Source organism: Sapajus apella, unplaced genomic scaffold (assembly GCF_009761245.1).
Source record: "Sapajus apella isolate SASKATOON/1434 unplaced genomic scaffold, GSC_monkey_1.0 scaffold29, whole genome shotgun sequence".
Taxonomy (NCBI): domain Eukaryota; kingdom Metazoa; phylum Chordata; class Mammalia; order Primates; family Cebidae; genus Sapajus; species Sapajus apella.
In genome coordinates this window covers 10,696,069-10,719,592 of record NW_022436969.1, presented here as the reverse complement: position 1 = coordinate 10,719,592, position 23,524 = coordinate 10,696,069, and the positions used below count along the sequence as shown (strand labels likewise).

Here is a 23,524-nt window from a genome sequence, read left to right as displayed (position 1 = left end):
TTTCCTTATTTGCCTCTTTCTGATATAGTTGGAGATTCAATTTCTGATTTCTTGCTTCTCTGGCTCCTTTCTCACATTTAAACCATGGAGAACCACTGAACTGAAATTTACATACTAAAATTTCAATATAACTGTAGAATAAAATTGTACAAAGGAAACTAAAGTATAATCGAATCTGTACCACTTGAACCTGCAGTTCTAAGGTGAGGCTTTCATCACAATTCTCTGGCTCTGTTTTGTGTTTCAAACTATAGAGTTCAGATATAATTTTCTCAGGAAACAAAACAATTTGAAAGAGGGATCTCAAAAAGGAAACTTCTGATTAGAAAACAAAAAGTACCTCTTCATCCAATTCTTTCATTATCTTGTCTAGTTTTATGTTTGAGGTTCTGTAAAAACAAAAGCAATACAGATTAGAAATATATTTATTTCTTATTGGCCAGTGTTGAATACTCACATTCCTTATTTTTCCATTTAACTAGAGTTTTGTATCCTTTTTTAGTGCCATGGATCTCTCTGGCAGTCAAGTGAAGCCTATCGCTTTTTTTCAAAATAGTATTTTTTAAAGCACAAAAATTACACATGATTAAAAGAAGCCAATTAGGCTGGGTGCAGTGGCTCACGCCTATAATCCCAGCACTTTGGGAGGCTGAGGCAGGTGGATCACCTGAAGTCAGCAGTTCAATACCAGCTTGGCTAACATGGTGAAACCCCATCTCTAATAAAAATAAGAAAAAAAGGCCAGGCATGGCGGCTCACACCTGTAATTCCAGCACTTTTGAGAAGCTGAGGCGGCGAATCACAAGGTTGGGGAATCAAGACCATCCTGGCCAACATGGTAAAACCCTGTCTCCGCTAAAAATACAAAAATCAGCTGGGTGTGGTGGCGCGCACCTGTAGTCCCAGATACTCAGGAGGCTGAGACAGAAGAATTGCTCGAACCCAGGAGGTGGAGGCTGCAGTCAGCCAAGATCGTGCCACTGCACTCCAGCCTGGCAACAGAGTGAGTCTCTATCTTGAGGGAAAAAAAAAATTAGCCAGGTGTGGTGGTGGGTGCCTGTAATCCCAGCTACTTGGGAAGCTGAGGCAAGAGAGTTGCTAGAACCCAAGAGGCAGAGGTTGTAGTGAGCAGAGATCACACCACTGCACTCCAGCCTGGGCAACAGAAGGAGCTTTAATCTAAAAAAAAAAAAAAAGAAGTCAATTATATTGAAATATAGTAATACACTTTAAAAAATATGTATAATTCAGTAGTATATGTGCTTCCTTATTACTATATTAAATCACAAGATTCAGCAGCAGTAATTCCAAAGTAGTGATGATCACAAATGATATTTAGAGATAGCTGTAACAACTGTAATAAGAAAACAGCTATAATTTCTATCGGTAATAAAAAGGAACAACTACTAGTAATAACTGAATTGCTGCCTATGCTCAGAATTGAAACAAGAACTAAAATTAAGTTATAAGTTAGAGAAAATATTCACCTTTTCTCATCCAAGTTTAAGGACTTCAAATTTTATCCATGGACTCTTTGGGGGAGGTCTATGGATCGCAGGTTAAGGATCCCTAACCCCCCTCATGCAATACTTGTCACTACACAAAAATTAGCCATTTATCTTTTAATACAAGATAAAATAAATGAAGAGAAAGGCAGCATACATCAAATTAGTTAAGGGACCATTTGGCAACACTTAAAGTGTACTATCTTCATTACAATTTGCTTTCTTTGGTTCAAAATGTAATTCTGAGCTTCAAAACCTATATATGCAACATTTTCACAAGGATGTCTCATCAAATACCTCATTTAGCACTCCAAAATGGAACCTACTCCCTGTTTCACATTCCCATCCCAATACCAATTTGCGTCTCCTCTATGGTCCCCGAGTAATGACATCACCTAGGAATCATCCTTGACTCATCCTCCCTCACTCCCATTTAGCTGAAAAAGTGTCAAGTGCTGCTAATAACTAGGAGGTTCTTTTGAAACAGCAAATTTAATATATATTTTTTACTTCTCAGTTTAATGACTTTTTATATTCTTCCAACACACTTAAATTCCAAATTTCTTAGTCAAATATAATAATAATAATAAAATAAAATAAAAAAGAATCCTCCCCAACCAGACCTTGACACCCTTCCCATTCTCATCTCAAGCTTTTCCTTCCCTCACATCTTACCGTCCAGTCAAGGTTTCTTACCTCACAGCCTTCACAGATACTCACCTCCTGGACCCTAACACTTCCTTCCATTCTCCTAATAATTTCCATTGAATCTTCTGGTTTTAGCTTAGTCTGGTCTCTGACAAAATAGTACAGGCATCTCCTGATGTATTCCTGACATTCCTGTATAATTTTATTCTCCCCGCAGTTAACACATACCACACTTCTTGATAACTGTTTTTTCTTGCTAAATTACAGGCTCCTTGTGGAGGGGGACCATGTCTTGATTTATTCAGTACTATACTGCTGACAAGCACATTATTTGATACTTTAACTGAAATTTTTGTTGAATAAATGAATGTAACTAAAATGATTTAAATGCAGAAAATTTGATTTAAATCAGTCTGAACTCAATCTATATGTGGTGGTGAACATCTAGACAATATCTGTTTCTAGCTGAACCATATATTTCAACCAAATTCTTTTAGCTTAATACATTTGGGAAATGGAAAGAAATCAAGTACTATAGCATAGCTTGGGTGGGTAAGAGAAATAGAGCAGGGAAAGCCAAACTTTAAAAAACAGAAAGCTAAATTTTTGTGAAATAGAAGGTTCAAACAAAGCTACAGTGGATATCTTTCAGACAAAATGTACCACATATTTATTTACACTCTCACAAAAAGAAACGCAAGTAAATATCACTCCACAATCCCTGGCACTAGGTTTTTATTTTAAAAACTATTTACGAATTCCATACGTACGTTTTAAAAGTTTCATCTCAATTTTATTTCCTTGAGGTGATATATTTTCATATGATTATTAGCCACTTTGGCCATTCTTATTACTTCCTCAAATTGATCCCCAATCACCACTACTACCAGTTTGTCACTTGCCTTTTAATTTTGTTTAAGATATTATTTTGGATGGAGGGACTTCTCAACATTTATATAAAAGTATCTACCCAGTTCTTCCCCTTATTTACATATTTTATACTTAGAAATTGTTTCCAAATCCTGTGATCAGTTAATTATTTGCTTATATTCAAATGCTTTTCTAAAAGAAGCTTGGATTATACACTTAAACATATAATCTAACAGGAATGGTTAAAAGTGAGAATTTAACATGTTTCACACCAAACCCCCTACCTGCTCTGTCACAAAATTACCAGTGTTCCCAATTACATTTATTGAATACTTTTCATGTTACCCTTGCATTTCATTTATTCAATACTATTCACTAAAAACATAATTATAAAAAATTATTGCTTAAAATTGATAAGTAATTCAGCATTATGCTAGGTTATTTAAATTCATCTTGAGCATAACTCAAAGATATTTTTTCTGTGGGTCTAATGCCAATAACATGCTGAAATCAGACCAACAGAAAAAAAAATACTTAGTTATTGCTCTAGAGAACCACAGTGGAAATTAGAATGGCCACATCAAAAATTTAGTATATTTTAATCTTCAACAACATTTTACATTTAAAAAAGCACCTTATTTAATGTAAACTGATTTCCCTTTTATTTATTTTTCATTTTGAGACAGACTCTTGCTCTGTCACCCAGGCTAGAGTGCAGTGGTGCAATCTCTGCTCCCTGCAACTCTGCTTCCCAGGATTAAGCCATTCTCATGCCTCAGCCTCCCAAGCGGCGGGGACTATAAGTGCACACCACCGCACCCAGCTAATTTTTTGTATTTTCAGTAGAAATGGGGTTTCACCATGTTGGCCTAGCTGGTCTTGAACTCTGGCCTCAAGTGATCCACCATGCCTAGGCTAATTTGTCCTTTTAGTTAGCTAATTACATAAGGAGAAAAAAGCAGTAAGTCAGGCAACTAAATGAATCAGCATTATAGTTTTTTAAGAATACAGACTCCCAGGAACAAATGTACTTTAAATATTCTGAAGAAAATACATCTATAACTAATGCCAACATAAATACTACTTCTCAATTCTAGCCCAGACACATCATAAATGTATTATCAGTAGTAATCTTTATATCCTCATTTTCTATCTACTTTCAAATGTTTGCAGAATGTAACCTTATTAAAAGTATATTCTCACCTGCACTTCTGCTCCATTTCATCTTTTAACTGCATTTCGTTATGCAGCTGTTCTTCCAGCTTATAGATTGTTTTTTGCAAACTTTCCTGCTTTAAGAAAAAAACAAAAACTCATTCTACTAAGAATATTTAGAGACATTTAAAATACCAAGCTTATGTTAATATTTTAAACCTTTTTAGAAAATAATTTAGTTTAATCTTACCTCTTTTCTATCTCAAATTTTTCATTATTAATTTAACTAGCATTTTCTTAACATCTATTAAATGTAAAGCCATTAGAAATATAAAAATTAAAAACATTTGATTCCTGTTCTCATGAAGCAAATAGTTACATAGCGAGGCAACATGAAATTAGAAGAGCAAAAAGAACGTACAATGTCCCAAAGACATATATACAAAATATTACAATAGAATGTGGTAAATAATAATAAAATTATCTACAGAGTATTCCAAAGGAGAGAAGAGGTCACTTCTAATTCTGCCAGAAATATATAATCCTTGAGTTGAGGCCTAAAAGATAAGAGGAATTAATAATCTGATAAAGCAAAGAAGGTGGTACAAGGAAAGCATTTTAGCTAGAATGAACAATAAGCCCAAAAATAGAAAAGCCGAAGAAAATATGACACATTTGGGAAATGGAAAGAAATCAAGTACTATAGCATAGCACAGAATGTAATAGGAAAAACAACACACATTAAACCTAAGAAGGTAAGTAGGCAGAAATTGGAGTTGAGGACTTTAACCTATAAGCATTTTAAATGAGAAATGACATAATACTGGTATCTCAGAAACATCACTACAATAATAATAAGGTGAATGAACGGCTTAGAGGGCAGTGAAATTCTAAGAAAAGCAACCAGTTAAAAAGCTATCAAAATAGGCTGGGCACAGTGGCTCATGCCTGTAATCCCAGCATTTTGGGAGGCCAAGGTGGGTGGATCACCTGAGGTCAGGAGTTCAAGACCAGCCTGGCCAAATGGCAAAACCGCATCTCTACTAAAAGTACAAAAATTAGCCAGGTATGGTAGTGGACACCTGTAAGTCCAGCTACTCAGGAGGCTGAAGCAGAAGCTTGAACCCAGGAAATGGAGGTTGCAGTGAGCCGAGATCGTGCACACTATATTCCAGCCTGGGTGACAAGAGTGAGACTCTGTCTCAAAAAAAAAAAAAAAAAAAAGCGATCAAAACAGTTCAGACAAGAGAATATGGATCTGGTAAAAGGCAGAAGCATTAGGAATGAAGAGGAGGTAATGGATAAAGGTATCAATTAGAAAGCATAGTGTATGACCAAACCAACTGGAAGGTAGAGCAGATAAAATACCATTATGAAAGACAGTCAACACACTGCTAGGGAGGGTATAGGAACAGGAAACAGTGAGTTTAGCTCTGTCTTAGTTTGATATTCCTGAGAAGTTATACAGAAGAAAGAGAAAGAGCTCAGATGAGCAAGGGACATGAATGAGATTACCCATAGAGAGAAGAACAGGGAGCCAAGATCAGAACTTTGGGAAATGTTTAATAATCAAAAATGAGCAGAGGAGGAAGATCCCACAAAGAGGATTGAAAAATAAATAAAATTCAAAAATATAGGAGGTAAAAAGAGAGATACAAAAGAAACATAAAAGAGTTATAAAAGCTTGAAGTTCCAAAGAAGAGGAAAGTAGTCAGTGTCAAATACAGCAAAGAAGAAAAATAAGATATGGGCTGAAAATCATGTCTTGTATTTGGCAATTGCAAAGTTGTTCATCAGTATCTCTGCTAAAAGGTTTTCAAGGAAAATCAGTTGATTTTGTACTTAGTTCTATGTTAAAATAATTAGTATTTCCCCCCTGTGATATTATCAGAGCAAAAGATAAAGGTAGCAACTACTGACAAATTTATTGCAATCACTACTGAACAAACTCAGCCCAAAGAAAACATTAATCCTTTGAATATTTTTGAAGTCCGAAAGCACTTCTAATTCTACAGTCACGTAATACAGTGAAAGCTGAGTTACAGCAACTCATTATTACCTAGGTCAAAGATTTTTAAGCGCTTGTTAGCTATACATAACTTGCCAAACAGCTCTACTGGGAGTAAAATTTAAGAGAAAGATGAACTTAACAGCGAATGGGTACTCATATAGTTCTTTCATCTTTTTCTCACTTTCCCTTTCCACTGCACGTTCTGTTATATTTAAGAGTAAATATATCAAGGAGAAAGAAAAGAATCATTATTAGCTTTTTTAAAATGGCTGCTACCCCCTCCTCCCCTCTATTAAAAATATGTAGGCTTGCGACATCTCTGTGCCAAAAAAACAAAACAAAACAAAACAAAAACGTGTAGGCTATAGTACACAAACAGTTCAAAGAATGCTCTAGAAATGGACATATAATTATTCTGGATATTTTTCAAAAAAAATCCTGTTAACCCAAAGGACCTTCTGAAATGTAAGCAAGATTTAGTTTTACCTCTGTCTCAGAACATGACCTATACAAACAACAGAAAGAACTCAATTAAAATTTCATTTCTAGAGTAATTTACTTCTCAGTGGACAAATTAAAATGATGCTGACCATACTGTTACTCTCCATTTCCCCCATTCCCTCCTAACCTTGAAAATCCATCCTCTGCTCTTCTTTGCCTTAAAATCTACAGAGTGCACTGCCTGTTATTACTCTGTAGCCCTATGATTTTAAGGTTGGTTTAAACCCACAGGAGACACCAGAAGGAATCTGAAGGTAAAAAAAAAAAAAGAAATATTCATTCTCCTTACACCCTTTGTGCTTTACTGTAGTTCTTGAAAGGTTCTATGTTCTATATTCTTTATCTAAGATGTCAGGCTTTCTCTGAGCTATGGGAATAAGATTTTCTCTCTTTGCTCCTTCAGTACAGGGGCAATGGCTTTCCACTCTTGTTCATACATGGGTGCTTTAGTACCCTTCATTGTTTCCTTCTACTGATGTTCACAGCATGTTAATCATCCCTTCATTAAACTCTGCATTTAACAAATGCACAAAATATGGTGTGTGTGTGTGTGTGTACATACATATATATACATATAGATACATATATATATATGTGTACATGCATACATATGTATATATACGTATATGTGTATAGATGTGTATATATACATCTATATGTATATAGATGTATATATGTATATATACACATATATATGTATATAGATGTATATATATATGCATCTATATGTATACATGTACACACACACACACACACAGTGGAATATTACTCAGCCTCAAACACAAAGGAAATTCTAATAGATACTACAACATGGATGAACCTTGAAGACATTATGCTACATGAAATAAGCCAGTCACATAACGATAAATATTATATGATTCCATTTATATGAGATACCTACAATAATCAAATTCATTGAGACAGAAAGTAGAATAGTGGTTACCAGGACCTGGAGGGAGGGTGAAATGAGGAGTTACTGTTTAATTGGTATAGACTTTTAGTTTGGGATGATGAAAAGGTTATAGAGATGGATGGCAGTGATGGCTGCACAACCACGTGAAGGTGCTTAATGCCACTGAATTACACACTTAAAAATGATTAAAATGGTAAATTTCATGTTATGTATATTTACCACATACATAAAACTCTGTTTAAATCTTCTGAACATGTGTCTATTTGCCTGTCAAGACCCTTAATGATACTCTGATATATCATAGTTCCTGATTCCAAAGATTAAAAAACATGACCACTTTAATCTGTGTAGCAATTTAGTTTACTAACAGCCTCCAAATATATTATTCCATTTGATATTCGCGCAAAAAAATCAGACTGGAAAGGAGATGGGAGATAAAAGTGCCATAAAAATCTAGCTAACTATAGCTTCACAAACAATATGTAAGTTTACTATCATACACACAAATATATTATCCACAAAACAATTCTAAAAATTATTTTCTTAATATTAAGAAAATACCTACCAAGCTTTTATCTGCATTGGAGCTAGTTCTGTTATCATTAGGATTTGCTGAAGATAAGTATCTGAGGAAAAGAAAAGTTTCAAAAGAAACTCTTTAATATCCCATAACAACCAATAATAAATACTACATGGCTATTTTATGTTCAATGTTATAGTAGCTTTGTTTTTAAAAATTAAGTATAGGTTTGTATTTTTATAAACATAATTCAAAAATGATATATATATTAAATAAAACACCCAGTTAGGTCTAAAAATAGTAGCAGCCTGTAAACATATGACTTAATATTCCTGCAGCAAAACATAAGAAGAATATTCATACCAAGTAGGATAAATAAAAACCAGAAAGAGTCTCAAGTTAATTCAGATTAGGCTTTTTGGTCATAAGAGCAAATTATGAGAGGTTTTCCACCAAACAAACAACTAAAAAACATTCAACTTTTGGAGCTTTTTGTATATAACAATTGGGGGTAAAAAACTGCTGACTTCTGCAGACATATGCACAACCACCTCTCCTGCACCCAACTATCCTTCAGCAAAGCGTAATACTGCCTCTTTGGGTCAAAAAAGTTTTTGCCTAAGTGGCTAAAATAACAGAACCAAAGTTTAGGTGATGTCCTGCTAATCTTTTGGGACTTCCAGCCTTGTGAGTTCTTTAAATTCGGTGTAAACTTAGAATTGTATATAAATAAAGCTATTATTAAACTAATTTAGAGTCTTTTTTAGATGTCTCACAAGATTCTCAAACAATCTAAATAGATCATATATGTAAACAATTTTCTAAGCTATCAAATGATATAAAGGTAAGGTACTAGTGCCGCCAGTGTTGCTACTATCACCACCATGCTACAACTACCACAATCATTACTTCTAGCACCATCACTACAGTCAGCACCCTAATTAATGAGTAGAGCTCTTGCAAAAGGAGATAAGAAAGCTATAGTATACTTCGTAGCTATTGGAGGCATGTGTTAACACACCAGATATTAATAAATAGTGTTCCAAAAGAAAAGTTTAAGTAAATTTTAAAATTAAGTGAACAGAAGATAGTATCCATTGAGTATCAATAAACATACACACTATAATGGTGCTATAAAAGAAACAGCCAGAAATATGCTACTTCCTAGGTTTTCCTTGAAAAATTATTCAGATCAAACGGAGATTCAAATAACTATATGACAATAATAGGGGCTATGTAGCAGGTTTATAGGGGAAAAGTCCCATATAACAAATGACAAATTCTAGATGTAGTGCAATTTAATTCCATTGACTATTAAGTATCTCAAAATTTAATGTGAGATTCTGCTTATGCAATATAAATAAGGCATATAGCAATGCCAGTGAAATCTAAATTAGATGAGACTATTTCATCTCTAAGATATTTTCTAAACTTAACATGCTATGTAACTGAGACTAACATTTTAGTCTTCTGCAAAATTAGTAATATAAGGTTGAACACAGTGAGGGAAATGTAAGGACATCACTTGTATACATCCATTAATTCTTCTACCTTCTGTCTTTTTGCTATCAAGGTCCTTTTGCACAGTATACTGGTGCTTTTACATAGAATCTGTCATTTAGGCAACTTTTTATGAAATAGGAGTTATATTAGGAATACAGCTTAGGCTATTTTAAAAATCATGTTTAATTCAGCTACAATTAAGCAATAATAATTTCTGCCCTTGGTATTAAAATTATTTTTGGATTTTAGGGATAAGAATTTAAGAGGTTTTCTATTTTATATCTGTATATTCAAAATTATACTTACGTATTATAATATGGCTAATCAATATTTGGCCGGGGCCAAATGCAGTGGCACACACCTGTAACCCCAGCACTTTGGGATGCCAAGGTGGGTGGATCACTTGAGGCCAGGAGTTCACCAGCCTGGCCAACATGGTGAAACCCCATCTCTAATAAAAGTACATAGATTAGCCAGATGTGGTGATGCGCACCTGTAATCCCAGCTATTTAGAGGCTGAGCCACAAGAATCACTTGAACCCAGGAGGAGGAGATTGCAGTGAGTGGAGATCACACCACTGCACTCCAGCCTCAGCAACAGTGAGAGACTCTGTCTATATATATATATATATATATATAGTTGTTGGTTCTTTCTTTATTAAGAGCAACCATACTTTGCCTGCTCATATAGTAAGTGATTACTTTAAAAACACTACATATATTTGCCAATAAGGCTGTGACAGTTAAGAACACAGTATAATTTCTACTTTTAAGAAACTTAAAAATTAGTTTGGGCCATAAAACATGAATACAAAGAAAAACTAGAGAACATAATCAAGTGCACGATAATGTAGGAGAAAGAGTATAATAAATGTCTATTTATCTCAAGATTACCCTTCGTACAGAGAAACCTAAATAAAGTGATTAAATGCTAGATTCTACTCCAGAAAATACAAAAACATTGGGGGTTGTTTATATCAACAACTTGAGTATTTCAGAAACCAAATCAAAGAATAATTGATAAAAATACAGAAAGTTAAAGAATACTTCAGCAAAAACCACCCTGAAGCTCTTCTGTGTATATGTATGTTAATATAAAATAGTTAAATATTATACTTATGGAGTGTTAGGGAGGAAAAAAAAAAGGTAAGTGCCAGCTACCTTGTTGATGATGCAACAAAAAGTATTAAGTACTGTCTTATAGTGGATTACCAGAGAAGTTTCAAAAAGCTGGACTAAATTGTCTTTTTAGAAGTTTTCTAAGCTTAACCTGAATGGCTCTTATACTAAAATGACAAGACCCTTCAGTTTAAAATAAGATTAGTTATAATGACTTCAAATTTAATAATTTATTCCAAGCAAATCAGTTATCTGATGCCATTCCAAATTTGATTTGATTAGAAGTACATATTTTTGAGGTAATTAAAAGTAGATTTAACCTTCCCAGTAAATGTTATCATATGGTTCAATGCATTATACTGGTATAGCACTTTGTTTAGATTATTTCTTTGAGACGGAGTCTCACTCTGTTGCCCAGGCTAGAGTGCAGTGGCATGATCACGGCTCTCTGCAACCTCCACAGCCCCTGGGTTCAAGCAATTTTTCTGCCTCAGTCTCCCAAGTAGCTGAGATTATAGGTATGCGCCACCATGTCCAGCTAATTTTTGTATTTTTAGTAGAGATGGGGTTTCACCACACTGGCCAGGCAGGTCACGAACTCTAGGCCTCAAGTGACTTGCCTGCCTCGGCCTCCCAAACAGTTGGGATTACAGATGTGAGCCACCATGTCCAGCCAAGATTTTTACTATGTAGTTCTTATCAACCTACATTGTACAATTTATCCATTTCTCACCAAGATGGGAGCATCTCAAGAGAAGGTACTATATCTTATTCATCCTTCTCCATGCAATTTGGTGCTTAGTAAATACCTGACAAACAGTAAGTTATCAAAGATATCTGTGGAATAAATGAATGCTCAGCACACTAAAATAATGTTAGATGTTTAACTTAAATCTCAAGTACATTAGAGTAAAGCTAACATGAACTCACACTAATGGTAATAATAGTTAACACTGAGTGCTTACACCATGCAAAGCACTGTTCTAAGTGCTGTACTGTTTTAATTTACATAACCCTTACAACGACCCTATAAGTAGGCAAGTAGTATTATTTTTATTATCATCATCCCTATTTTTGAGGAAATGGAGGCATAAAAGGCCAAAGTTATTTGTCTAAGGTCTCAGTGGAGGGAGGTAATATTACATGTTACAACACATGGTCAATTACATGAGTTTGGGGAGGAATCGCTTAATTTTTAAAGAGCTAAAAATTGGTAGACTCAATATGGTGATGATAATGCTAAAAAAGTCTACATGTTGGCCAGTGGCGGTGGCTCACACCTGAAGTCACAGCACTTTGGGAAGTCGGGGCAGGCAGATCACGAGGTCAAGAGTTTGAGACCAGCCTGGCCAACAAGGTGAAATCCCGTTTCTACTAAAAATACAAAAATTAGCCAGGTGTGGTGGCAGGCACCTATAATCCCAGCTACTTCGGAGGCTGAGGAAGGAGAATTGCTTGAACTCGGGAGGTGGAGGTTGCAGTGAGCAAAGATCATGCCACTACACTCCAGCCTGGGTGACAGAGCAAGGCTCTGTCACAGGAAGAGAAAAAAAAAAAGTCTACACGTTGTTTCAAAATGCATTGTCTACACGTTGTTTCAAAATGCATTATAAACTGTAAGTCTATAGATCAAAATATCAGTATTTATAGCATCTTTTGACCCATTAATTGTTGTAACTTGAGGATATACAATATAACATTTAGCAAAAAATTTTTGAAAACCAATGTCGTGAACATGGATGAGTCCAAAAGAAATTAAATATGAAATACTGGAAATACCATGCATCATTGAAAGATTACATAATAAGGTATATCTTTATATACCATTAAATCTACTTTACAAATGATTTTTAGATATTCCTAAGAATAAAATCAGCATTTACTCCTACAATCACTGTTTGGCGTACTTACCTACGACTGCTATAATATGTAAATCCTACAAAAGGTAGTTGATTGCCAACAAAAGCTTTAGGAATAGGGAATGTTTCTTCTTCTCCTTTATCTTCTTCCAAGTCATCAAAATTACTAGTATCAATGTCACTACTTAAATCAGGTACAACTGGTGCTACAGCTAAAAACAAAAACAAAATTAGTTGTTCATTTCAAACTTAAAATACAAGTAAAGTGAAGCAGATTCCATAACAGCTACTGATGGCTTCTCTCTTGTAAAAGCTTGCAAACCACAAATTCCACCTGGGTTGAATCCTATTCTACTAAGCTTTACCAGGATTAAAAAAATCAACTGATAATTGATCATTATGTAATTTTTATGAAACAATTATCTTCAAAGTCACCTATAATTATCTATACCTTGGGTTTAACTTGAATATTAAAAATCAAGTATTACTAAGGTTTGTTTTAGAATGTACCAAGGTATAGAATATACAAAAGCATTTGGGACTACAGAAAAGGCTTTCAGAAACTAAAGCATAACAAACTGTACTTGAAAAAGTTTAGTTTTAAACATAGTATTTTTTGATTAAACTGCTTTATAGTAAACCAGAACTTAAGGTTACTTCTTAGCTTCCTGGACATAATAATTTGGCACCGAAATATTTTTACTCACTCAGGATCTGAATGATCAGTACTCCTCTCTCCAACCCCAATATCTCCATAAGGTTAAGCCACAGGAGCAATGGATTCGGAATTGTATTTTCAGACTAGCTATCTCTAGAATCAAGTGACTAAGACAAATGCAGTGAGGTATTTATGATATCACTGTTAATAAAAAAGGGCAGCAATACAAAAAATGGACTCAACATCTTCAAGAATTATAAATCTGATGTGGACCAAGTCTTACATATACTTAATAATATAAAACCATATGCGACAATGTTTTAATATTCATAATATAGGAGAAAATACCATATATAACTAATACTACTGACATCTATTTTTGGAGCTTGAATGTCACAAAGGGTATATCTAAGAATAAATTCTAAAATAAAATTTTAAGAAAATTTAGTTTTTAGCTTAAAGATACTGCAGTATAATAAAACATCCCTGAATTAAGATCATCAAAATATTAAAAAATTATTTTAGGTACAATAATCTCATGTTCTTTTAGAGAAAATGAATCACTTTTCTTTTCAATCATCTGGGTATTTCAGGCAAGAAATACCTATTGTTGTGCCATCTGAGACAGAGTAAACTAATATTCAGGGAACAAAACAATGCATTTAGCCCACTGAAGCTGTAATAATAACAAACAGTAACACAAGGGTGAGATTAGGGCTTTTCCACCATTCACTTTCCTTAATGGCCAAGAGAACTGCCTGATTACACAATGCTAGCTTTCTAATAACTTCCTTATTTGTAAAATGAGGGGAGAACACCAAATGGTTGCTGCCATTGGGAAACACATAAGTTAATTACGGTCTTGGCAAAAATTTTATGTTAAAGGAGTGATCTCAATCAAAGACACCTTTGCCTGTTGGAGAGCATTCAGCAATGTCTGGGTACATATTCTGGTGTCATTAATGAGAAAAAAGGTGTTACTAGCACATAATGAGTAGAGTCATGGGATGCCACTAAACATCCTTAATGTTTAGAATAATCCCCACAAAAAGAGTTATCTAGTCAACTGCTGGGGCTCAGAAAACCTGCTTTAAAATTATATCATAAAGATTTTAAAGAGAAGCAGAATAAGTGTGCTGCATTTTCTCTTGCTGTTTCTGATGGATCTACTCTTTTTCTAAATGACACTATTTCACAGTAGTTCAAAAATGACAAAGTCTTATCTGTTTAAATTTTGAGATACAATTGGGAAAAATATTGGAAGAGTTATAAAAGTAATTATTTCTGCTTCTAAATTAAGATGCTTAGGCTTTACATAATGCCATATAATCACTTCAGAACTAATAAGGATAAAGATAACTTTACTGAATAAACATCAGTATATGAGATATTTGTTTTAAAATTTTGCTTTCATTAAATAACTATAAATCCAGGAATCATATTCCATAAAAAAGAATCCAGCAGCTGTTGTCAAAAACGGGAGAGTAGAGAACTCAAAGAAATCATACCTCCACTGAAGCAACCACTGAACTGGCAAAAACTACCAGAGCAACTTTCTGAGAATTCTGAAATCTAATAAAAAACTAATAACAAACAGGGAGTGTTTAATAAGAAAGAGGCTACAAAAATTTGGCATTTAAAGAAATCTCTGTCACTGGCTGAGATAATAAAATGGAGATTTCAGTGAATACACATGACAAGAAATACAGACTGTGCAAAAATAGTTTGGAAAAGGCACTAAACGAATGACTGCAGCCCACAACAAGCAACATCAGCAAGCCCTGGGGAAAAGAGGAAGAATCTGATTTCCAGAGTTACAACATTGTAATATCCAAAATGTCTCTCTTAGAAGAATGTAGCTGCTTTAAAACAATGTCCAGTTTACTACAAAAAATTACAAAGCATGTAAAGAAACAAGAAAGTATAGGCCATTCACAGGGAATATAGAAAATTATAGAAACCATCACTGAGGAAACCAAGACATTAGACTTACTCAACAAAATCTTAAAATAAACTCTCTTAAATATGTTCAAAAAGTGAATGAACATTATGGACAAAGTACCAGAAAGATGATGTTTTAACAAAGAAAAAATATCATGAAAGAGATCAAAAATAGAACCAAATAGAAATTCTAGCACTGAAAAGTACAATAGCTGAAGTTAAAATTTCACCAGAAAGCTTCAACAGCAGATCTGAATAGGCATAGGAAAAAAAAATCAGTGAACTTGAAGATAGGACAACTGAAATTATCAAGTGTGAGGAACAGAAGGAAGAAGAATGAAAAAGTAAACAGAGACTAAGAAAACTGTGGAACACCATCAATCAGACCAGGACATAACATTATGAGAGTTTCAGAAGGAGAGAAAGGGGCAGAAAGGCTATTTGAAGAAATAATGGCCACGCCTTTCCAAATCTGATAAAATATATAAATCTACACATCCAAGAAGATGAATACTAGCTATGAAAAACTCCAAGAACTCCACATGAAGACACATCATAATCATATGTCATAATCAAACTGCCTTAACTCAAAGCCACATGAAGAAAAAAAAGAATATCAGTAAAGGTAACTGTAAATAAAAGCAGGATTTGTACACTACTCAAAGTAAACTGATATCACGTCAACCTAGATTGTTATCAATTTAGGATGTTAGGTGTAACTTCATGTTAACTAATAAGAAAATGACTAAAAAAAATACAGAAAAAGAAAAGAAGAGGAATTAAAATAGCATACTGGGGGGGAAAAGACTAAACACAAAAGAAAGCAATTATGTATTAGCTGAGGACCAAAAAGAAAATATATGACATACAGAAAACAAATAGGATGATGACAGAAGTCTTTTCTTATCAGTATTCACTTTACATTTAAATGGATTAAATTCACCAATCAAAAGGCTGAGATGGGCAGAATACAATAAAAAATGATTCAACTATATGCTGTCTATAGAGACTCATCTTAGATCCACAGACATAGGCTAAAAGGTTACTTGAGGCCAGGTGCAGTGGCTTATGCCTGTAATCCCGGCACTTTGGGAGGCTGAGGTGGGCGGATCACGAGGTCAGGAGATCAAGACCATCCTGGCCAACACGGTAAAACCTCGTCTCTACTAAAAATATAAAAATTAGCCAGGCGTGATGGCATGTGCCTGTGGTCCCAGCTACTTGGGAGGCTGAGGCGGAAGAATCACTCGAACTCAGGAGGCGGAGGTTGCAGTGAGCCAAGATTGCACCACTGCACTCTAGCCTGGCAACAGAGCAAGACTCTGTCTCAAAAAAAAAAAAAGTTACTTGATCTGCATCCACAGGTTAAAAGTAACAGAGGGAAAAAGACACTCCATGCAAAAGGGAGCTAAAGTGGCTACATTAACATCAGACAAATAGAATTTAAATAAAAAACTGTCATGAGGCAAAGGACACTGCATTATTAATTATATTGATAAAAGGCTCTATCGATTAAGAAAATATAATGATTATAAAAATGTATGCATCTAACACAGCCCCAAAATTTATGCAAAAATCGACATGAATGCAGGGAGAAACGGTTCTAAAATAATAGTTTGACATGGTTTTATAGCTTGTCCCTACAAATGTCATATTGAAAAGTAATCCCCAATGTTGGGGGTGGGGCCTGGTAGGATGTGACTGGATCACAAAAGAGGATTTCTCAGGAATGGTTTAGCACCATCCCATTGGTACTGTCCTCAAGACAGAAAATGAGTTATTGCCAAATCTAGTTGTTTAAAAACATGCGTGGCATCTTCCCACCTCACTCTCTTGCTCCTGCTCTCACCACGTGATGTGTCTGTTCTCGCTCTCACTTCTGCAATGAGTAAAAGCTCCCTGAGATCTCTCCAGAAGCTGAGAAGATGCCAGCACTATGCTTGTACAGCCTGCAGAACCATGAGCCAGTTAAAACTCTTTTCTTTATAAATTACCAGTCTCAGGTAATCCTTTACAGCAATGCAAAAATGGCTTAACACAAGTCGGTGTCTTCAATAACCCACTTTCAATAATGGACAGACCATATTACTAAAAGATCAATAAGAAAACAGATGATCTGAACAACTTCACAAACCAACTAGATACTACAAGTATGTACAGAACACTCAAAAACAATGGAATACACATTCTTCTCAAGGGTACATGAGCCATTCTCAAAGAGAGATTATATGCTGGGGCAAATAACAAGTCTTTAAAAAGTTTTAAAACATTGAAATCATACAAAGTTTCTTCTCCAACAACAAGGGAATGAACCAAGAAGTCAATAATAGAAAGAAAACCGAAAGTTTCACAAATATATGGAAATTAAACAAAACACTCTTAAATCACCACTAAGTGAAAAAAAACAATCACAGGAAGACTAAACACTTTGAAACAAATAAAAATGGGAAGACTAAATACTCTGAGACAAATGAAAATGAAAACAACATACCAAAACATATGGGATTCAATGAAAGGAGTGCTCAGGTGGAAATTTTACCCATAAATGTCCATTATACTAAAAACCAAAGATTTCAAACCAATAACCCAATTTGACACTATAAGGAACTATAAAAAGAAAGGCAAATTAAACTAAGAGCTAGCAAAAGGAAAGAAAGAATAGAGATTGGAGTGCATATAAATAAAATTGAGAATAGAAAATCAATAATGCAAATTAACAAAACTAAAAATTAGTTCCTTAAAAAGATTAACAAAATTGACAAACCTGTTACTGAACTAAGAGGGGAAAAAAAAAAAAAAAAAAAAACCAGAAGACACAAACAACTAAAATAAAAAGTGAAAGTAGGGGTATAAATACCAACCATACAGAAGTAAAAATAAAATACACTGCCTAATTCTACAGTGACAATTTTTTTTTTTTTGAGACAGAGTCTCACTCAGCCTCTAGAGTAGCTGAGAGAACAGGCATATACCACCACTCACCGCTAGCTTTGTTTTTTTTTTTTTTTTTTTTAGAGACAAGGTTTTGCTATGCTGGCCTGGCTGGTCTCAAACTCCTGGCCTCAAGTGAGCTGTCTCCCAAAGTGTTGAGATTACAGGTGTGAGCCACCACGCCTGGCCTATGTTAACAAATTAGATAACTTAGATGAAATAGAGGAATTCCTAGAAAACACAGACTGCCAAATTTATTTTAAAAGAAATAAAGAATCAAAACAGGGACAGTCATAGTGACTCAGCCCTGTAACCCAAGCACTTTGGAAGGCCAGGGGAGGGTGGCTTGAGACCAGGAGTTTGAACCAGTCTGGGCAACATAGCAAGACCCCATATCTACACAAAATAAAAAGAAAATTAGCCAGGTATGGTGACACATAGCTGTGGTCCTAGCTACTCGAGAGGCTGAAGCAGGAGGATCCCTTGAGTCTAAGAGTCCAATGACACAGTGAGCTAAGATTGTGGCACTGCATTCCAGCCTCAGCGACAGGGCAAGATCTTGTCTCTATTAAAAAAATAAAATAAAATGAAGGAAAAAAAATCCCACATGATCATTTCAGTTGTCACACAAAAAGCATTTGACAAACAACACCCTTTAATGATTGAAAACACTTGGCCAACAAGGAATAGTGAGGAACTTCCTTAATATGATAAATGGCATTAATGAAAATCCCTCAGCTAACATCATACTCAGTGGTGAAAGACTGAAAGCTTCCCCCTATGATCAGGAACAGACAAGGTGCCTCTTTTGCGACTGCTATTCAACACTGTATCGGGAGCTCTAGACTGAGTAATTAGGCAAGAATAAGATAAATAAAAGGCACATGGAAAGGAAAAAGTAAAACCATCTCTATTTGTAGATGACATGATCCTATTATATAAAATCCTAAAGAAGCCACAAAAGAATATATTAGAGGTAACAGATAAATCAACAAAACTACATGTTACAAGATCAAAAATAAAAGTTGTATTTCTATAAACTAGCAATAAACAATATAAAAAGAAAATTAATGGAACAATTCCATTTAAAATAACATCAAAAAGAAATACCTAGGAATAAATTTAACCAAGGAGGTATAAGACTTACGCATCAAAAACTTAAAAACATTGCTGAAACTAACGAAGGCTTAAATAAATGGGGAGACATTCTGTGTTCATGTACTAGAAAAGTTAATATTGTTAAGATGGTAATGCTACCCAAAGTAAAGAGTCAGTGCAATCTCTACCAAAATCTCTACCCAATGTCCTTTTTGGCAAAGGTGTAAAAAAAATTCTAAAAGTCACATGAAATCTCAAGAGATCCCAAATAGTCAAAACAATTTTGAAAAAGAACGAAGTTGGAAGACTCACATTTCCAGATTTCAAAACTTACTACAAAGCTACCATAGTCATAACAGTGTGGTACCAACATAAGAACAAACATATACAGATCAATGGAATACAACAAACAACCCGAAAATAAACCCTCATGCATATGGTCTAATGATTGACAAAAGGGGCCACCACCTTTCAATGCAGGGAAGAGAGAGTCCTTTCAAAACATAGTGTTGGGCAAACTGGGTATCCACATACAAAAAAAGTAAATTGGACCCTTACTATACACCATACAAAAAAATTAACTCACAATGAGTCAAAGACCTACACATACTAGCTGAAACTATAAAATTTGTAGAAATCATAGGTAAGATATTTAATGACACTGGATTTGGCAATGATTTCTTAAATACGAAACTAAAACTATAAGCAACAAAAGCATAAACCAGATTTCACCAAAATTAAAAATTTTGTGCATGAAAGCACTCAACAGAGTATAGAGAATAGGAGAAAATATCTGATAAGAGATTAATATCCAAAATTTTTTAAAAACTCCTACAACTCAACAGCAACATAAAAGCAAACCACCAAATTTTAAAATGGACAAAGGACTTGAATAGAAATTTTTCAAGAGGAGATACATGAATGGCAAATAAGCACATGACAAGATGTTACCATTCTTAGTCATTAGGGAAATGCAAATGAAAACCACAATGAGATATCACTTCACAACCATTAGGATGACTACTATTTAAAACACGCACGCACGCACGCACACGCGCGCACACACACACACACACACACACTCACACACACACACACACTCACACACAGAAAAGAACAAGTGTTGGAGATGTGGAGAAAGTAGACCCACGTCCACTGCTGTTGGGAATATGAAATGGTGCAAATGAAGTGGATATTATTATGGTGTTTCTTCAGAAAAATTAAACATATGGCTGAGTGTGGTGGCTCACACCTACAATCCCTGCACTTTGGGAAGCTGAGGCAGGAGGATCTCTTGAGCCCTAAAGGTTGAGATGAGCCTGGTCAACACAGCAAGGCCCTGTCTACAAAACTAACTAATTATCATACAACTTAGCCATTCCACTTACAGGTATATACCCAAATGAAAGGAAAACAGGGATATTACAGAAATACCCATTTATATAACATTCATATGGATATAAAATATCCATAATATAATATGTAAAGCAGATATTTGTATAGTACTGTTTGTTATTCACAACAGCTAAAAGGGAGAACAATCTTAAGTGTCTAGTAATGGATAAATGGATAAACAAAATATATTATATCCATACAATGGAATATTATGATACATGCTATGACTATGCTAAATGAAATAAACCAGTCACAAAAAGACAAATATTATAGTAATTTAAATGAAACACCCTGAGTAGTCTAATTCATAGAGATAGAAAGTAGAAGAGTGATTACGATGAGTTGAGGAGAGAGAGAAATGGAGAGCTTTTCTGTTTGTTTTTGAGACAGAGACTCGCTCTATCACCAGGCTGGAGTGCAGTGGCGCGATCTTGGCTCACTGCAACTTCCGCGTCCTGGATTCTAGCGATTCTCCTGCCTCAGCCTCACGGGTAGGTGGGACTACAAGCAGGCACTGACACGTCTGGCTAATTTTTGTATTTTTAGTAGACGCAGGGTTTCACCATATTGGCCAGGCTGGTCTCAAACTCCCGACCTCGTGATCTGCCCGCCTTGGCCTCCCAAAGTGCTGGGATTACAGATATGAGCCACGAAGCCCAGCTGCGAGTTATTGTTTAACTAAAAGAGTTTTAGTTTAGGATGATGGAAAAGCTCTGGACACAGATAGTAGTGGTAATGGTTTTAAGACAATGTGAATGTACTTAATGCTACTGCATTGTACAGTTAAAAACATCTAACATGGGGAATTTTACCTTATGCATACTTTACCACAATATAAAGAGATAATGTATTTTTTTCAATCCATTATAATGTTGAGAAAGTCTAAACTCCTAGGTAAAAGAGCCTGAAACTTGCTAGGCCCTAAGTTCTTTATTTACAAAGCCCACACTGATCATCTTTCCCTTAAGAATATAAAATTCAAACAGAGAGGGTACTAGTCTTGATTAAGTCACAGAATCTAGAATAATATATGTGTGTGTATGCAATGAGTTTTGAGCCAGCGTAAGTATTAAGACTGTTAGCATCTTGTGTGTTCCCCACAAGCTATCGGTGGATTAAGTAATGCCAATATCTTATTTCAGATGAGATAATAATATATGGCAAAGTGTTTTGCAGGTCACCACACATTTAATGTAGTATTATTAATTTTTCTAAAGAAACAGTTATTATTCTGTTGCCTAGGCTGGAATGCAGTAGCATGATTACAGCTCACTGCAGCCTTCAACTCCTGGGCTCAAGTGATTCTTTTACCTCAGCCTCCTGAGTAGTTGAAACACAGGTGTGTGCCATCACACCTGGCTAATTTTTTAATTTTTTGTAGAGATGGGGTCTCGCTATATTACCGAGGCTGGTCTCAAACTCCTGGCCTCAAGAGATCCTCCCACCTTGGCCTCCCAAAATGCTGAGATGACAAGCATGAGCCACTGTGCCTGGCCCTATTCATTATTAATTATTATTAATAATAGTTTAAATACGTGGTAACTTGCAAAATCCTTTGCCATTTATTTCATTTGAAATTATTACTATGTTAAATACTAAATATAACAGTATTAATAATGTATTCTAAATATGTAATAAATGTTATTTTCCCCAAATTTAACAGCAAACAATTGCCAATTCCTTCCATTTTTGATCTACACAATATTAAACAGGTGAAGATTTTTAAACTGTACATGGTATTTCAAAGATTAAAGGCTTTGGAGTCAAAAGACTTAGATCTGAATCTTGACATTGTTATTTGCTTGCAGTTATGACCTGTAGTAAGTTATTTGGGTCTTTTCATTTCTTTTGTCTTTCTTCTATCTTTAATCTTACTCATGTCACTCCTTCAATTTTACCTCAAATTAGTAGAAAAACAGTGTTTCAATCTTACTACTTTGTGCCTCTGAATTAAGGGTGAACAAGACCAGGAAGCTCATGGAAATTCTGCCAAAAATCAAGCTATTCTCTATCCTGCTCCCACACCACCAAGGAACACAAGGTGAAGATTAATTGCCATTCCAACGTGGAGACATTTAAGTGGTAAAAATACCTAAAAAAAACTATTGGAAAGCAATTTTGCCAAAGAAAATGGAAAGTCAAAAAAAAAAAAAAAACATTAAAAGGAATTATAACTGTTATATAATTTTTTAAAATTTAGCAGGTCAACGAGGTCAGTTCAGAATAAAAGAATTCTTGGTATTTTAGGGGTGGGAAGTAAAGAAGGGGTAGGAAGAGGGGAAGGGAAGAAAAGAACAATAAGTTCTACAGACTTCAATTTTTCTCTCTTTGCTTTTTCCAATAACCACAAAGCAGGACTTCTTGGAATTATGAAAAACTACCAAAATGCTTTTAAGTATGTTAAATCTAACTACACCATAATAAAACCATAGATAACAACCCAGATCTTAAGCAGTTTTATGAGGGAGGTACAGCAATATAACACAATGCCACTGATCTGGACTTCCTAATTCCACAAGACTATGAGCTCCAGAAGGGAGAAAGAAAACTTTTGTTGGTTTGATCACTGCTGTTTTCCCAGTGTTTGAAATTGAACAGTCCTCAACATATAACAGGAGTTCAATAAATAACTGTTGACGAAATTACCTCCTCTTCGAAGTGATCAGTTTTTCAATACATAAAAGGAAAAATATCCTTATTACTTTTGAGGGTGATTTATTGTATGGTTATTCTATAGTTATTTATGCACGGCTTAACTTTGAAAAAGAATTTAAAGCAATACAAAATATTATTTTGTATTTTCTTCAGTCCCCTTCAAAGTTTTATTCAGATTTATAATAATATTTGTATGTCTTCAGCCTTCTTAAACTTTACTAAGAGGAAAACTTGAATAAAAA

General features: G+C 34.7%; 1 protein-coding gene across 3 annotated transcripts in view; it reads right to left on the bottom strand.

Moving 5' to 3' along the window:
• Positions 1-23,524, bottom strand: part of ROCK1 (Rho associated coiled-coil containing protein kinase 1) — a 163,869-nt gene that overhangs the window by 63,077 nt on the left and 77,268 nt on the right. For 2 of the 3 annotated variants that reach the window (XM_032293240.1, XM_032293242.1), the window contains 4 exons: positions 12,657-12,816; positions 8,169-8,229; positions 4,227-4,315; positions 341-389 (listed from right to left, as the gene is read on the bottom strand). In XM_032293240.1, the coding sequence (XP_032149131.1) occupies positions 341-389; positions 4,227-4,315; positions 8,169-8,229; positions 12,657-12,816 (359 nt within the window). The remainder of the gene's footprint in view (positions 1-340; positions 390-4,226; positions 4,316-8,168; positions 8,230-12,656; positions 12,817-23,524) is intronic. The other variant, XM_032293241.1, reaches the window with a different exon arrangement.